Source organism: Prionailurus viverrinus, chromosome A2 (genome assembly GCF_022837055.1).
Source record: "Prionailurus viverrinus isolate Anna chromosome A2, UM_Priviv_1.0, whole genome shotgun sequence".
NCBI classification, from domain to species: domain Eukaryota; kingdom Metazoa; phylum Chordata; class Mammalia; order Carnivora; family Felidae; genus Prionailurus; species Prionailurus viverrinus.
The window spans coordinates 157,229,495-157,247,751 of NC_062562.1; the positions used below are offsets into that span (position 1 = coordinate 157,229,495).

Below are 18,257 nucleotides of genomic sequence, written 5' to 3' on the forward strand. Positions count from 1 at the left end.
ACCCAGTCAGCAAATTCCTATCCTGGGTGTGCAGTCCCCCACTCGGCTACCTTCTTCTTTTTTTTTTTTTTTAATTTTTTTTTTCAACGTTTATTTATTTTTGGGACAGAGAGAGACAGAGCATGAACGGGGGAGGGGAAGAGAGAGAGGGAGACACAGAATGGGAAACAGGCTCCAGGCTCCGAGCCGTCAGCCCAGAGCCCGACGCGGGGCTCGAACTCACGGAGCGCGAGATCGTGACCTGGCTGAAGTCGGACGCTTAACCGACTGTGCCACCCAGGCGCCCCTCGGCTACCTTCTTCTTACGACAGCATTGGGCCCCCCTTCTGGACATTATCCTCAGCCTTTGTAGCCTTTCCCCCACAGGACTCACGCATGCTGAAATCTACCAGACGCCGGCAGTCCTGCTCAGCAGGGCTGGGCGCCATGTGACCCTGGAGCGTAAACAGAACTTGCGATACAATGCAATGGACTGGTACTGGCAGGACCCAGGCCGAGGTCTGAGGCTGATTTACTACTCAACGGTTGAAAAAGATGTTCAGAGGGGAGACGTAACTGAAGGCCACAGTGTCTCTAGAGAGGAGAAGGTGCTACTTCCTCTCACTTCCTCTCACTGTGAAGCTGGCACACACCAGCCAAACAGGCTTGTACCTCTGTTCTGGAAGCGCACCACAGTGGAGCACGGCCACTGGCCACCTGCACGCACACCTGCTCCAGCCCTGCGGCCCCACTGTTGTAATCTTTCTAAACTCCCCCTCTGCCGAGTAGCCTTCCTGCACTCTCTGGATTTTTTTTTTTTTTTTTGCAATTTTTAAAAAAATTTTTCTTAATCCTTATTTATCGTTGAGAGACAGGGAGACAGAGCACAAGTGGGGGAGGGACAGAGAGAGAGGGAGACACAGAACCCGAAGCAGGATCCAGGCTCTGAGCTGTCAGCCTAGACTCAGGGCTTGAACTCACAAACCGTGAGGTCATGACCTGAGCCAAAGTCAGACACTTAACTGACTGAAACACCCAGGCACCCTCTCTCTGGATTCTTAATCAAGCACTCAAGAGAACAGACCCAGGGGATACACTTAATTCTGTGTGCCTCCCGGGTTTTAATCACTCCTTTTACATTTATCTGTCTTTTCTTGAGATGTTACTGTGTCTGGTCCCCTTTCTGAATGCAAAGGATACAAAATTGAATGGAAACACATCCTTTCTGCCAGGAGCTAATAGTCTAGGAAGAGAGTAATTAGAATAGAATAGAATAGAATAGAGCGGTGGTATTGGGAGGTCATGAGGTCTGGGAGGGAAAACCAAGAGATTTCAAAGACGCTGGCAATATTTTATTTCCGGAGTGGGGTTATTTGTTCAAGTGCTTATTGTATTGATATGTTATCAAATTATTGGATATATATTCAATATCAGTGTTTTAATGTGGAGAAAACTACCTCATTGAACAATTGAAGGGGAAAGGAGAAGCCTATGGAAAGGTATACATTAAGCTGTTAACATTACTTCCCTAGAATGGGGATGGGGAGGAAGGAAGAAAGTAAGCAAAAATAGATCACAAGAAAAGAAGTGTACTACTTAAATTAAAGGTTGATAGAAAAATCAGAGAAGAAAATGAGAGATTATCTCACAATAAATGAACAAGCCAAAACATACCAAAAATATCAAGAAGGTGAAATATTCTGCAAAGCAGTGTTTAGTCTCAGAATCACAAAAACAACAGTAACAAAAGGGGCCTGTATTAAGTGGAAAGATAATTAGATAATTAATCATCAAAAGCAATGCCCAGTCTTGGGTTAGAAACTGTGTTTAAATCCATGTAAAAGGGTTTTTTCAAACAGCTCCTAAACTCTGAATAAAAATTGGGTAGTAGATAAAATTAAAATGCATCGATAGTGAAAGATTATGAAAATTATATTAAGTTAATACAATTTTTTAAAAGGTTATACAACAGCATTTACAGAATGATATACTTTTTATCAAAGAGAATGTACACATGCACGCAGAGTGGGGGAGGAAAGGAGAGATCTGGAAAGACCATCACTAAGGTGTTAACAGGCATCATCTTTGGCAGTCATGTGGTTTTATCTTTATTTTCTAACTTTCTAAAAAATAGATGTTGTTTCTGTTGGCAAAACTAGATATAAAATTTTTTTTAAAGTGAATATTTCTAGGGGATCCTGGGTGGCTCAGTCAGTAGAGCATCCAACTCTTGATTTCAGCTCAGATCATGATCCCACAGTAGTGGGATCGAGCCCCTCGTCGGGCTCTGTGCTGAGCCAGAACCTGCTTGGGATTCTCTCTCTTTCCCCCTGTGCCCCTCTTCCCCTGCTTGCACTCTCTCTCTCTCAAAAAAGAAAAAAAGACAAAGAGTAAATAAAATGAATATTTCTAAATGAATAAAACACAAACCGGGTGTATTTACTGAGCTGGGATAAAAGCTTTCCTTCCGATGCCATGATGTGTTTTTGCTCATTGACACAAAGCAGTTTCATGATGATTATGAGTCCGCAAAGCAATCACGTCACAGGAAGGTTGTTGATGGAGCCTTAAAAAGCCTCATCCTTTTGCTACTCTGATGCCACCATGGGCTCAGGGCTCCTCTGCTGTGCAGCCCTTTGTCACCTGGGAGCCAGTGAGTCCTGAGCACAAAAGAAAAATCCAGTTCCCGCTTGTCGACTCCCAGCCCCAAGCTCTTCCCTCACAGGATCCCTCCTGGGCTTTGTCTACAGCTTCTGTGTCTTTTTCTTAAAGGCTGTCTTGATGCCAAAGTCACCCAGACTCCAGGACATCTGGTCAAAGGCAAAGGACAGAAAACAAGGATGGATTGTATCCCCGAAAAAGGACATACTTTTGTTTCCCGATATCAACAGACCCAGAAAAAAAAATTTAAGTTTTTTAATTTACTTTCAGAACAATCAAGTGCTTACTCAAATCGACTTGCTCAAGGAGCGATTCTCAGCTAAATGTCCCCCAGACTCACCCTGCAGCCTGGAAAGCCGGTCCTCTGAACCAGGAGGCTCAGCGCTGTACTTCTGCGGCTATCGCAGAGCGTGGAAGTGTTAGCTCCTCTTAGTGCACAAACTCGTCGTGGACCCCACTCAGGAAGCGGGTGGCGAATTTGGTTGAAAGGAAGCAACAAGTCAGCTGGAGCTAGCCTAAGCCACAGTGGCTTTAATACGAGGCTAAAGGATGTTCAGCAGCCATCAAGGAGTGATGGACAATTCTGGAAAAAAACACCACTTGGGCCAGGGGCTGGAATGACTGCCTCTCGGGGCTCACTTTTCTTCTTGTTTCGTCCACTTCATGTTCTTCTCTCCCTGTGTTCTGTCTTTCTCTTTTCTTCCAGTCCTCACGGTGGAAGGTGAGGATGAGATGGTAACTGAAGGTCACGAGTTCAGTTGCCATCATTCCACCGCAATGCTACCGACCAGCTCACCTCGTTCTAAACCTGGGGTCAAATCCAGGAGGAACAATAGCCTGGTCATGATCCAACCACGAGCCTTCTCCTAGAGCATTCAACCTTTACCACGTGTGCATGCACGCATGTATTTAAAATCATGTAAATCTTTATTATGCATGCAATTCTGCCTTTTAGATTTTCCCCACTCAGCTCAGGTGAGTGAAACGCTTCATTCTTCTGTATGTACTTGTAGTCTGTTGCTTCTAAGTGAGTTACAGCGCTCCATGCCTGTTTCTCCGGGAATAGACCCAGTTTTCCTCTGATGTCATGCCAGCTTTGAGTATGCTTGTATACAACCCTTCCTGGACCTGTAGGATCATTTTATAGGATTGTACACCCAGAATCATGACTGCTGAGACACCGAGTACCATTTGTGTACATTATTTTCTGTATCTAGATACCATCAGAGGGCCCTGCAGGTTGGTGTATGAGTCTCAAATCTCACTTAAAAGTACATAAAGCTTCCCATATCCCCTACCCTCTTATGGCGTTATCCAGTTGTCTAGATTATTGGTCTAAGAAGGTAAAGAGATTCCAATCTCTCATCCACCCCCCTTCTCCTAGAACACCATCAGTGCTTACCTTAAAAATGCAGATGACAATTTAAGAAAAATAAATAAAACCATAATTTAATAGGAAGAGAGAGAGAAGTTACTTTACACTCCTATACTATCAACTGGCAACAATCTAGAAAGCTGGATGGTGGTCTCTCCCTCCCCACTTCTCCCATTTGCATTTTTTCTGACTGCTAATGAATTTGAGCCCTTCCTCATTAGATGGTGGTCCTGGATTTCTGTTCTCGAAATGGTCTATTTGTATTCTTAGGCCATTTCTCTACTGAGAGTTCTGTATTTTTCTCAAAGGATTGTAGATATCAGTCCCTTTTTTATTTTAGAATAAAGCTGAAATATCGCCTCCCTATATGGTGCACCACTGTCTCAAACTTCAAAGAGCCAGTAGGTATGGAGAGAAACAGGTGGGTCTCCTCTGAGCAGGTGCACGTTACCTCCATTACATGAAAGACACCACTATTTCTCCCCCATTGTTACTCCCATCATTGGGTATCACACAAACATTTCCAACCACTGCTGCCCCCCACACTGCTTACCACCCATCAACAACCTCCTTTCATCCAGAAATGAAAAGAAAATGCTTCACTCCATTCGGCTATGCTTTTTGCCCCCTGGAGTAAACCAAATGAATTTTTCTCCCTCTTTTTTCTAACCGGATTCTGCTGGCTGGTTACAGCAAGGAGCAGTAAAAACTCACACATTTTTCTTAAAGACTTAACATTTGTCCTCAGATTGTCTATTTCAGGACCAAATGCCATCCAGGGCAATCACCAATTTCATTGAGCTCTTGATATGATAGCTGATTCACATTAATTTCACCATTTTAAGTCACTGAGACATAAAAAGACTGGGAATTTTTTAGTTACATTGCGTGGAATTTTAGTCTCTGGGGAAGAGAGAAGCGTAAAAAGAGAGCCACGATACGTGTATTTCAAATAACATGTATAGTTCTGGCAAATAGATTTTTTTTTTTACCAAAAACATGAGAATGTTATATGCTCTGTGGGGAGAACTTTTTCTTTGGACAAATTAAAACAAATTCCTGAGGAATAAACTTAGGGAAACAAATTTTAAGTGATACCCAGAAAACTATTAGCATTTACTATAAAGATGGATATAATCATTTAAGAAAAGGGGACACCTGGGTGGCTCAGTCGATTAAGCATCTGACTTCGGCTCATGTCACGATCTTACAGTTTGTGGGTTCAAGCCCCGCACTGGGCTCGGTGCTGACAGCTCAGAGCCTGGAACCTGCTTTGGATTCTGTGTCTCCCTCTCTCTTTCTGCCCCTACCCCACTTGTGCCCCGCCCCTCAAAAAACACATTAAAAAAATCACACAAAGGAAAATATTAAAAATAATAATAACTTAAGAAAAGGATCAAACCAACAATTTAACAAGGAATGAGAGGGGCGCCTGGGTGGCGCAGTCGGTTAAGCGTCCGACTTCAGCCAGGTCATGATCTCACTGTCCATGAGTTCGAGCCCCGCGTCAGGCTCTGGGCTGATGGCTCAGAGCCTGGAGCCTGTTTCCGATTCTGTGTCTCCCTCTCTCTCTGCCCCTCCCCCGTTCATGCTCTGTCTCTCTCTGTCCCAAAAAAAATAAATAAATGTCAAAAAAAAAAATTTAAAAAAAAAAAAAAAAACAAGGAGTGAGAAAATATAAATATAAAAAGTCTCATGTAAATTTGGAAATAAATAATACTTGTGAAAAGTGTTTAAGAACCCTTAAACGATGAATTGTATTATCCAGTTTGATCAAGAACCCTATCAGAGGGTTACTCTTATAAACTTCTTATAATAGTGTCAGCTTGACAAGAGGATCAGAACCTTAAAAGTGCAATAAACAATGTCATAATTATATGACCTTAATGAGAATAACAGGAATTTGGCTTCAAGTCAGAACAGACAGTTGTTACCATACTTGCCTACATCTAGAAGCTACTGTAAAGCTTGATGGAATTTTTTAAGGCAGCTCTCAGGCATCAGACAGCAGGCAGTGAAGGGCCATCATCACAGAGAGGAGGGAAAATGAAAGGGGGTGTCATGATTGCCCCAGGTCTGTGCATTGGAACAGCTTCTAAACTGCAGCACGAGAGCATGGAACCCAAGCAGAGCAACATCAGGGAGACAGAGAGCAGAGTTCAGGGCTGAGCTGCTGTAGGGAAGGAAAATGGCAGACAGAGGGCTCCAATATTGCCCAGGGGTCAAACATCAAATAGCAGACACTTAGAGAGCCTCAGTGAAGCCTGACAGAGAGCAGGGCTGGAGATTCCGGCTGCCACACAGTCCAGGGGTCCATGTGAATCCTGACCAGCCAGAGAGGAGCGATCCCACTGAATCCCCTGGGAATACACTTGGCACCTCAAGTCTGGGGGTCACACTTCAAGAAGGAGGCCACCCAGGTCCAAGAGCAAGAGCCATTCTACAACTGCCCTAACAAACTTCAACAAGCCTCCCTGGGAGCTAGCTGATCTGTCAATAAATTAAATGGCTTCTAGAGAAAAATTGCATAGCACTCGCTAAGTAAAGGCAGTAAGAAAGGAAGAAAGAAAGAAAGAAAGAAAAATCTAGACTCTCAACCATGCAGCATGCACAATTTCAGTCATGCAACGAAAAAGTACTAGACATGGAAAGAAATGGGAAAATATCCCCCATAAAGGGAAATGGGCAATGGAAACCAACCCTGAAATAACACAGAAATTTCAGACAAGAGATTTTAAATAATTATTATTATAGAAATATGTTCCAGGATTTACATGAAACTGTGTTCATAATTTGATCAATTGATAAAAGTGATTAACCCATAGCAGTCAAGACAAAAGGGGGAAAGACACAAATTCCCATATGAATGATGAAAAAGAGAATATCTCCATAAACACAACAGACCTTAAAATGATAGAATATCATATATAAGTATTACAACTAGACGAAATTACCTGAAAAACACAAACTTACCAAACTGATTCAGGGTGGAATTAGAAATGTAAAGAAATTGAATTACTTATCAAAAACATCCCCTCAAAGGAAACTACAGACTCAGATTCATTTCTTGGTGAACTCTGGCAAACATTTAAGGGGGAAAAAAAATCATACCAACTTTACAGAAACTTTTTTTAGAAAATAAACTAAACTAGGGGCACCTGGGTGGCTCCGTCGGTTGAGCGTCCGACTTCAGCTCAGGTCATGATCTCACGGTACGTGAGTTCAAGCCCCGCGTCGGGCTCTGTGCTGACAGCTCAGAGCCTGAAGCCTGCTTCCAATTCTGTGTCTCCCTCTCTCTCTGCCCCTCCCTTACTCATGCTCTGTCTCTCTCTGTCTCAGAAATAAATAAAAACATTTAAAAAAAAAAAAAGAAAAGAAAAGAAACTAGAACTACTAGTTTAGAACTACTTCACAACTCATTATGTGAAGCTAGCAAAAACCTGATGCCAAAATCTGGCAAAGATATCGCAGAACAATATTTTTATGACTGTAGATGAAAAAAAAATCCTTTTCAACATATTAACAAATCAAATCCAAATGCATATACATATGGATGTGTGTGCATATGTGTATATCCATATATAGTGGTAATACATCATGACCAAGTAGGTTTATTGTAGGAGAATTATTAGCAGAATCATGAAGAATAATCATTTGATCATCTTTTTTAAATTATTTTTAATGTTTATTTTTGAGAGAGACAGAGCATGAATGGGGGAGAGGCAGAAAGAGAGGGAGACACTGAAGCTGAAACAGGCTCCAGGCTCTGAGCTGTCAGCACGGAGCCTGTCGCGGGGCTCAAACTCACAAACTGTGAGATCATGACCTGAGTCAAAGTCAACGCTTAACCCACCGAGTCACCCAGGCGCCCTTCATTTGATCATCTTAATAGATGCTGAGAAAAATCTGACAAAATCCAGTACTCGTTCAAAGTAAGCACTCTTATCAAACTGGTAAACAGAATTTTCCCAGTCTGTTGGAAGTGATCAACAAAGAACACACAGCGAACGTCCTGTTTAATGGTTAATATTGAACACTTTCCTCTTGTGGTTGGATTAAGCTACGATGTTTACTCTCACCACTTTTCTTCAACATTAGATTGGGGGTCTTAACCAGGCCTGTGACAAGTGAAAAAAAAAATAAGAGAAAAAAAATAAAAAGTCCTAACTATTGTAAAGGAATAAATAAAATTATGATTATTTTCAGTTCACATGGTTGTGTATATTAAAAACATTAGGAACTCAATAAACAACAGCTAGAAATAATTAGTGAATGTAGCAAGACAAGACACATCGTCAATATAAAAAAAATCAAGTGTTTTTATGCTAATCGCAAACAATTGAAAAAGAAATGTTAGGAGACAATACCATATACGATAGTAAGAATAACAGGAATAAATTTAACAAAAGATGTTCAGTGAACAACTACAAAACATCACAAAGTGAAATTAAAGAAAATATTAAAAATGGAAAGATGTATCATGTCTATGGATTGGAAATTTCAGTGCATTAAGATAGCAGTTTTTGCAACAAATAACATTGGAACAATTGGATGATCATGTAAAATGAAATACACTTGACTGATACCTCATCCCATAAACAAAAGTCAATTTGAGATGGGTCATAGACCTAGTATAAAAGCTGTAATTACACACCTTCTGGGAGAAAACAGGAAAACATCTTTGTGAGTTTTCTTACAACACAGAAAGCACTAACCAGTAGTAAAAATTCTTTGTGCCCAAGGATGTGTCTACAGATCAATAATTCACAAATGAGAAAAGAGCTTCCAGTGTCCCTAGGATCACACCCAGGAACACACAGCACGTTGTGAAAAGCAGGGTATGGGCGGAGATTGAGAGATGTGTGCTCTGCCTGTGGTGAGGGATGGGTCAGAGGAGAAGTGGGTTGTGAATAAGATTTAAGAGCCATAAGAGCCATCCCAGAGGAGGGGGAATACTGGTCCATGCCATCAAGGACCATCTGGGGTGTGCAGAAATTGGAGTGTCTTTTTTAATTCTGTTCCCACCCAGTTATGTGTCTCCTGTGTTCCTTCCTCTGATGATGGTCGTTCACTCCTCCTCTGGCACAGATTCTGCTCCCAGTACGATGTATGTTTCTCTTCTCTTTGCCACGCGTCTGCACACTTCTCCCGTCAGACTCCACTAGCCCTCAACGGACAGGACCCCTGAAAACAGTTTACATTCACCTCCCAAATCTCTCCCACTCCAGTCACTGCCCACAGCAGGCGGGGAGGGGGAGCAGCAAAGCAGCATGTTTATGTTAAGAATTGCAGATTCGGGTGATGATTTTCCCACTAAGGACAAACCCAAATGACAATCATTCTTACAATTGTCCTGTTTCTTTTAATCAAGCCCCTGGATAAGCAATTTATTGGGGGGGAAACCCAGTTTCTACGAATATGATTAATGAAGAACTCTATCCAGAAAGAGAGAGAAGGGAGAGAACACTGGAATATGTCATAGAGAACGTGTACTCTGGCTGCAAAATGTGCCTGCATACTTCTGAATAAAGCAATGAGTATTCAAAATAACAGGCGAGAGAGAGAAATGGTGGCAAATGAACAAGAGAGGCCATGAGTTGGTAATTATTGAAGCCAGGTAACGTGGGGGTACGGGGAGGCTCATTGTATCATGACAGCATCTGTTTTATACATGTTATAAATTTTCATAATCAAAAGAGAAGCTATTAAAAAGGAGACGTTCCTGATGTGATATACAGCCGAACCGATTAGTGTAGGAGGCTCTGGTATATCCCTGGATAAGGAACAAGGAGAGGCACAGACCTGGAGGGGCAAAGAAGATTAACTGATCACATCAATATTTCACATGATCTTTGTGGTTCCGCTATCTTTGTTTTGTTTTGTTTTTTTTAGTATGAAATTTATTGTCAAATTGGTTTCCGTACAACACCCAGTGCTCATCCCAACGGGCGCCGTCCTCAATGCCCGTGGTTGTGCTGTCTTTGTACTTTGTCGTAATGAAATACTGAAGACTTTCCTCCTAAAGTCAGGAACAATTTACGTTGAGCTAAAATTACCTCTTCACGGAACTCTTTTCAGATCATTCAAATGTGAGGGAAGGTGCTAAGTATTCTCTAAAGCGTATACCCACATTAAGAGAATATCTTCCTACAATTAGCCTGTATTTTCCATAAAGATCTGTGCCCAGGAAACATTGACCAGAACAAGAGCATCATTGAAGAGCAATGTAAATTTGGAACCAAGTTAATAGTGCTGGTCCCCTAGGAAAAGACAAAACTCTCAAACTTTATGGTGAATATGTTCAAATTGCATAGCCTACCTAGACCTGAGTGAGAAAAAAAAATGAATAAATGCAGAAAAGAAAGAAAGAAAGAAATGTTACAGTGTCACAACCTCCACAGGAACTAGTTTCTCTTTATGTGAAAGCAATCTGGATTTACTCCATAGCCTGTTCAACGGGGATGAGGGCACGCCCTTGAGCTACTGAAATAGCTAAGGCGTGGGAAGAGGAAGAGACTAGTCTCTGGTCGGTGGCAGAGAAGAAGGAGGAAGAGAAGAGGGGGGAGTTGAAGAGTTTCAACATCCTCTGGTAGGACCCCCAGTAAGTAAACCAAGGCACCACCTGTCTGAGTAATAAGGGAGCGAAGGTAAGGCCCGGTGGGGAAAGGGGTGTGGCTGCATCTTTCTCCAAGGCCAGATAAGCTGTGAGGGGCAAGGACATCACTGACTGAATTTTTCCCATTTCCTATCTCCGTGCCCTGTTTCCCCAGCACTCCAAGTTGGAAACACCTCCGTCTTTTCTCTCCCCACCATGGACCTCTTCTTGCTCCTGTGCTGTGTGGCCTTTCGTCTCTTGGGAACAGGTGAGTTTGGGAAACATAGGGAAGTCCTTACATCTCCCAGGTCCTGGCTGAAGCTTTTCCCTTGAGCCTGTGGCAAGAGGACCCTTCCTGAGCTCTGGCTCCAGTTTCTGTCTTGTTTTCTCACAGGCTCCGTGGATGCTGGCATTACCCAGACCCCAAGGAATGGGATTATAGAGACAGGAAAGAGCATTGTACTGGAGTGTTCTCAGACTATGGATCATGCCTATATGTACTGGTATCGACAAGACCCAGAACTGGGGTTACAGCTGGTCTACTTATCCTACGGTACCGACAATATTAACAAAGGAGAGGTCTCCGATGGGTACAGTGCCTCTCGAAAGGAGCGAGAGAAATTCTCCCTGTTCCTAGAGACTGCCATTCCCAAACAGACAGCTCTTTACTTCTGTGCCACCAGAGACTTTCACAGTGCTTCTTGGCTACCTGCTTTCTATACAGAAAGACAGGCACATTTGCTCAGAGGGGCACAGAAGGCTTCCCCCGTGTGAGATGTGGGGATCTTTAGAGGTCTCAGTAGTTCTATGCTCCATGTGCCTCAATCTAAGCTTGAGGGCACATTAGATCAATGTCCCTAGGCCATGGGGTAACTGAAACCACAGGCTGGACTGAACCTATCTCCCTGCCCACTGACACTCTTTATGTATTCTAGTGGGGCTAGCCCGATAGTGTCATTCTAGAATGAACCTGACATTTGTCAATACCACCATGATTTTCTGTTTTTCTTTTTCTTTTACTTTGGGGTGTGGTGGGGAGAGGAAGAGGGAGAGGGAGAAGAAGAGGGAGAGGGAGAAGGAGAGGGAGGGAGGAAGGGAGGGAGGGAGGGAGGGAGGGAGAGAGAGAGAGAGAGAGAGAGAGAGAGAGAGAGAGAACCCTAGGCAAGCTCCATGCTTAGCAAGGAGCCTGATGCAGGGTTCAATCCCACGACCCTGGGATCATAACCTGAGCTGAAATCAAGAGTTGTACGCTCAACCAACTGAGCCACCCAGGTGCCCCCACCATGATTTTCAATAAGAACATCTCTTATTAGCTCAAACACAACGTGGTTTTTCATGGTTCTTTTGCCTTTGTCTCTGCCCACTTTGCACTGTGCCCCTCTCCACTCTGTTCCTACCGACTGCCCCTTCCTCCTGCTGTCCCCTTCTCTGTCCTGGTTCCTCCAAGTGCCAGCCATTCTTCAGCTCTGTATTTGAGTGCCTTTAGACCAGGAACAAACCGACTACCTTGTTGTCTAAAACTTCATCCTAAATAAATTTCATTACTATTTAAATCTGACTCAGAAGGTGAAGTTTGTCAAGTACCAGGACTGGGATCTAGAAAAGTTATCTTTCATCCACTGCCCCACATGTGGATCTCTGCTGAGAATAATCTTAACCTGCAGGAGCAGATAGACCGTGTCATTATCTGGATGTACTGGATCCCCCCAAAATGTGCCTTCTCCCCAGCACATTTTGGCTCCCGAGCCAAATCTCGGAGCTTGGAGATTCCTCTTTCTCTCAAAGGCCCTGGAATAAGCCTCCAGCCCCCTGCGGAGGGGACCCTCCTGGGAGCCAGCGAACTCCTGGCACAAAAATACTCAATCAAGGGCTCCATAGCATAAAACCTGCCTAAGAATCAAATTGAGGACTTTCTTATGTGCTTTGTCTCTGTACTCCACGAGCCTCAATTATTTTGGCAAAAGAATCCATGACTCAGTGACAGTTCACTCAAAGAACCCAAGTTATTTCATTTTCTACATGTTCTGATCTGAGAAGAATGTCACACCTTTTTTTAAAAAAAAATCTCCTGTATGAGTTCTAGCTCATCTGCTTTCCCTTTAAAAGGTCAGTTTGCTAGAGTTTTGTTCTCTGCTTTCTATGCACACTTCATCGAAGCCTCATTCTGTAATAATAATTCTTCTCTCATAAACTATTAACTGTACCCTTTAATTATTTACTAGATATGTCTAGTAGATTTTCCTAGGACTTTTTCTTCTGCCTTCTTTTCCTCTTAGTATAGATATGCATCCTTAACCTTCCCACTCATGATCATGCCAACTTCTTCACAAGTTCCAAACTGGTAGACTCAACTGTCTCCTGGACCTGCTCTACAGTTCAAACTCAAGTGATTTACTGCTGAATGTATCATCCCCTCTCCCCCACATGCACCCATTCTGGCCCAAACCCTGTGTTTCTTCTCAGTCTTAAACCACCATTCTAGATTCCTCCTTCCATAAGCTCTCATTAAATCCATTTGCAAATCTATTACTTCTGTATTTCATATTGTCATAGGTTTGGTTTTCTAGAAAGCAGACTTCGTTAGGGGAGATCAGTGTTCGGTGGGTTATTAGAAAATGTCGTTGATTGATGGGGGGTGGGAGGGAGAGGAGGGTGGGTGATGGGTATTGAGGAGGGCACCTTTTGGGATGAGCACTGGGTGTTGTATGGCAACCAACTTGACAATAAATTTCATATATTGAAAAAAAATGCCGTTGTGATCAACATAAGAAGGGAAAGAAGGAAGGATGGACTGAGAAGCCGGGCTGTTCTGCAACCTTAGCAAAAGCCTTAGCTGAGCCATAGGGTGGCCCTGAGAACCACCCGAGGTGGAGGTGAGGGGGCCAGGTCTTATACCCCACTCTCCTTGCAACAATGTCAGTGTGAATGTGTTGCCCTGAGAAAGGGCACGCCCGCAGGTGGTGGGGACGGCTGAGACCATTCATAAGGAGGGCCGTCAGCCAGCAGCACCCCTAATGGATGGGGAAACTGTCCTTCACACCTGAAGGGAGATACAGGGGACACGTCAGTCTTCAATACACATGTTTATCTGATTCAGCTGCTCCTTTCCTTCCTTGGCGCTTCTACTCCAGTGCAGACTTTGATCATCCACTCCCCAGAAAAAAACCTCGGTGCCCTTCTTGACGGTCTATCAGCCTCTTACTTCCTCTGCTTTACTCGGTCTTAGATGTTGCCACCAGCCTGATTGCATGTGGCATTCTTCACACGGTACACAAAGCCTTTCATGAAAAGATCTGTGTCTGAAAATGCAGCCAAATCATCCACGTTCCCTTCAGCCCTTTAGACTCTAGCTCAGCTGAAACACCTTACATTTCCCTGACGAGGCCAAGGCCAGTTGGACAACTGTACCTTTGCAAATGTTCCCTCTCATCCGAGATGGACTTACTTCTTCACTGCTGGCTCACTCCTGCACAGCTTTTAATTCTTAGCTCAGAGATGAGCTTAATCTGTAACGGCTATTGTGATTCCCGTGGACAGAGAAGATTCAGCTCTTATCCCTTCCAGATACTATACTTATTGTATTCTAGACTGACTCTCACCGAGTCTATATATTCTCTAGTTTAAGAGTGATGTCCCTCCAGGAGTGCCTGCGTACTCAGTTGGTTTCAGAGTCTCTCATTTTTGGCTCAGGTCATCATCTCATGGTTTGTGAGCTCGAGCCCCGCATTGGCCTCTGTACTGACAGCACAGGAACTGCTTGGGATTCTCTCTCTCTCCCCTCTCTCTGCCCCTCCCCTGTTCACACTCTTGTCTCCCTCAAAAATACATAAATCAACTTAAATTTTTTTTTGAAAGAAGACTGATGTCCCTCCAATTTTATATCCCTAGAACTGTGTATAATGTCTGACTTAGCAAAGGAAAGATGGAAGAAAAGAAGGGAGGGAGGAAGGAAAGAAAAATAGACTCATATACGTCTTCCAAGTCGTTCTTTGGGATTTTCTTGCAAGCAGCACGTTTTCTGAGTTCTGGGGCATGTTTACTTAAGTCCACCACACTCCCCACCTACAAGTCCTCTCAAAAGAAAGAGAATAAGTTTGGTTAAACATAATGCTAGAGGAAGACTAAGAACATTGGAAAATGAAAGAAGGTGCTTTACTGGACCCAAAGTATGGAGGCATACATAACAATTGTCTTTGATCGTTGCTGTGGCCTTCCTTGTTGACACTGAGAAATTCTCAGCAGCTGCTCCAGACACTTCCTGAACTATGCCAGGAAGGTGGGCCATGCATGGATTATTCCTGCCCTGGAAATGAGGGCTGGAGAGTCATCTCTGCCTTCAAATACTCCTTCATCCGAGTAGGACCCGAGCCTCTCATATCTGCCCCAGCCCAAGACCTGCCCCAAGTTCTTCTGTCTTTCTTTAATTCCTTCTGTGAGAATCAGATTTTACACCCAGTTACTGCTGGCGTCTTCATCCGTTCATCACTCATTCTTAAATCTTCACACTTAGAACAACTTGGGGCCTCCCCCCTTCCTATTTCTTTAAAATTCATCAGAAAACCCTTCCCAAATCTCTAAGTGTTTATTCATCCTTTTCACATTTTTTTTCAGCAGGGGGCAGTAAAATTGCATTATTACTTTTTTCTTCCTAGATGCTACCTATTAAGGCAAGACCAGCTTTCAAAGTAAAAGCAAAGACCGAATGTTGTTCAATTTTAATGATCACCCTTGTCTAAAGGAAGGCTTTCACGGACAAGAAGATGTCAGGGTTTGGTAAGTCAAAATTGGTATATTCTTTTGGGATGTATGAGAGACCAAGAGTGAACACGAGTGTGCAGTGTCATACATAAAATACATAAAGACCAGGGGCACCTGGGTGGCTCAGTTGGTTAAGCATCTGACTCTTGATTTCAGCTCAGGTCATGATCTCACAATATCACAATTCATGAGTTCAAGCCCCACATCAGGCTCTCGCTGACAGTGTGGAGCCTGCTTGGGATTCGCCTTCTCTTCCTTTCTCCCTGCCCCTCCCCTGATCATGCTCAAGCTCTCTCTCTCTCTCTCTCTCTATCTCAAAATAAATATATAAACTCAAAAAAATGCATAAAGTCTGAAGAGGTCATCCGTCAGCTCCAAATCCTGGGTCAGCAGCAGCTAAGCAAGATTTTGAGTGACTGTCACCTGTGAATCCCAGTGAACCAGGGCAAAAAGAGGCAGAGGAAGGGGGAAGGGGTCCTGGGATTAATCTTTGTGACTCATGACTGAAGCTACAGACTTTTCTGTTGAAAACAAATGGGGGAAAGAGGACAGTACTTGGTGTGGATGCTGTTTACTGCGACAGCACCCAAAATATTTTAGCCAGTGTTACCAAAGCATGTATTAGAAAGAACTGCAGGTCTGAATTTTCTATTCTATCATGATTGATGGTGCAGTGAAGAGAAAGATGGACTTGATAAAATGGAGCCTAAGTTGATAAAGTCAGCAAAATCTGGACCCCAAGTCCATGAGAAACAAGACCAAGAAAGCAATGTAATTAGCACCTGACAATGACCGTACATTTTTTGGAGAACTCAGCACATGTTGCTTGCCGCCCTAAGCCCTTCCCACGTGTGACCTAAATGTGTTCCCTCGTGTAATCCTCCCAACACGGTCTCTTGTGCCCTGTCTGATCCAGCCGCCCTGTTCCCTGGGCCCTGGTTTTGAGCTCTTCTCTCAGCTTTGCAGCATCCATTCCAGCTCATCCTTCAGCTCACCCCAAACAGCCCTTCCTTTCCCGACCTTCCCAACTAGATCACATCTTCCTGTTGTGGTCTTTCAAAGCTCTGCAGTCCTCCCTTTCGTAGCTTGTGATATGATTGCAATCTAATGTTTTGCAAAAAGAGTAGAGACTTAAGATAAACCAGCAAAGCATCAAGCCTACTTGGCATGAGAAAAGTAAACAGAAATATCAGTCCTTTGATAGGTAAAGGGAGACAGATGACACCGCTATGTCAACAGGATGGCTGTGGGGCCCAGACGATCTGCAGGGACTGTGTTGTCACGTGGTGACTTCATCAAGAGCCTACCCCTCTTCCCCAGAACTGGGAGACACCCTTCCTGCTCTAACTGTGCCATGGCTGTCAGGCTCTTCTATTACGTGGCCCTTTACCTTCTGGGCGCTGGTAAGTCACTGACACAGATTTCTTTAAAATCAGAAAGAATCATTTTCCCCTGTTCTGGCTTTGAACCTGGTTCCAGCATCAAGGTCCACCCGGGACCCTGTCATCAATTTGTGTCTCCTTTTCTCAGGTCTCGTGGATGCTAGTGTCTCCCAGACCCCAAGACACTATGTTTCAGGAACAGGAAAGAAGATTACTCTGGAATGTTCTCAAACTATGGGCCATGAGAACATGTACTGGTATCGTCAAGACCCAGGAAAGGCACTACAGCTTATCCATTATTCATATGGTATTAATACCACGGAGGAAGTAGAGGCCTCCTCTGGATCAACCGTCTCTAGAATAAGGAAGGAGAATTTTCCCCTAACACTAGAGTCCACCAGCCCCTCACAGACATCTCTGTACTTCTGTGCCAGCAGTGAATCCACAGTGCTACACAGGCACCTACAGCCTGCATAAAAAAGTGAGGAAGCCCCACCTTAACCTCATCTGAAACTACAAAAGCCACCGAAGATTTTCCCAGACTCCTTGGCCCTGAGAAGACAGTGCGGTCTGAATGACGGTGTGGGTAGAAAACTAAACCTGGGTGAGTCTCTACGAAGATGGAGAATGGCCAATTCCGCATTCGAGGACTGACTTGTCCCCTGCGTTTTTATTCAGTCTAACTAGAGGTTCATTACTTCTGTGGATTGTTTCAAGAAACAAACTTTTAGTTCCATGGATTTCCTCATTGTTTTTCTGTTTTCTGTTTATTTGACCCCAAATGGGATCTTTATTATTCCTTCCCTATTCTTACTTTTGGTATACTTTTTGCTTCTCTTTACAGTTTCTGAAGGAAGAAATTTAGCTTAGAATGCAGACCTTTGTTTTTTTTTTTATTCTCTAATGTAGCCATTTAATGCTATAAATATTCTTTTAATCACTACTTCATTCCATGTGATTTCATATTTTATATTTCTTTCTTCAGTTAAAAAATATAAGGGGCGCCTGGGTGGCGCAGTCGGCTGAGCGTCCGACTTCAGCCAGGTCACGATCTCGCGGTCCGTGAGTTCGAGCCCCACATCAGGCTCTGGGCTGATGGCTCGGAGCCTGGAGCCTGTTTCCGATTCTGTGTCTCCCTCTCTCTGTGCCCCTACCCCGTTCATGCTCTGTCTCTCTCTGTCCCCCCCCCCCAAAAAAAAAAAAGTTAAAAAAAAATTTTTAAAAAAATATAATTTTCTTTGAGATTTCTTCTGTAATCCATGATTCATTTAAGAGTATGTTGTTAAATTTCCAAGTATTTGGGAATTTTCCAAATTTCTTTCTGTTGTTTATTTCTAAGTAATTTGATCTGAGAAGATACTTTGCATTCTCTCGATCCTTTTATACATGCTGAGATTATTTTATGGCATAATATGTGGTCTATATTGGAAAACATTCTATACATTCTTGAAAAGAATGCATATTCTTTGGTCGTTGAGTAGAGTGTTCTAAAACCATCAGTTAGATC

At 43.3% G+C, this 18,257-nt stretch overlaps 2 gene segments (V, D, J or C); both read left to right on the forward strand.

Annotated features, from left to right (window-relative positions):
- LOC125160503 (T cell receptor beta constant 2-like) overlaps positions 1-18,257 on the forward strand; it is a 181,990-nt gene that overhangs the window by 98,223 nt on the left and 65,510 nt on the right.
- Positions 10,551-15,361, forward strand: LOC125160513 (T cell receptor beta variable 24-1-like). The segment is given in 4 exon segments: positions 10,551-10,662; positions 10,786-10,878; positions 11,005-11,163; positions 15,263-15,361. Coding segments are annotated over 3 exon segments (225 nt in total).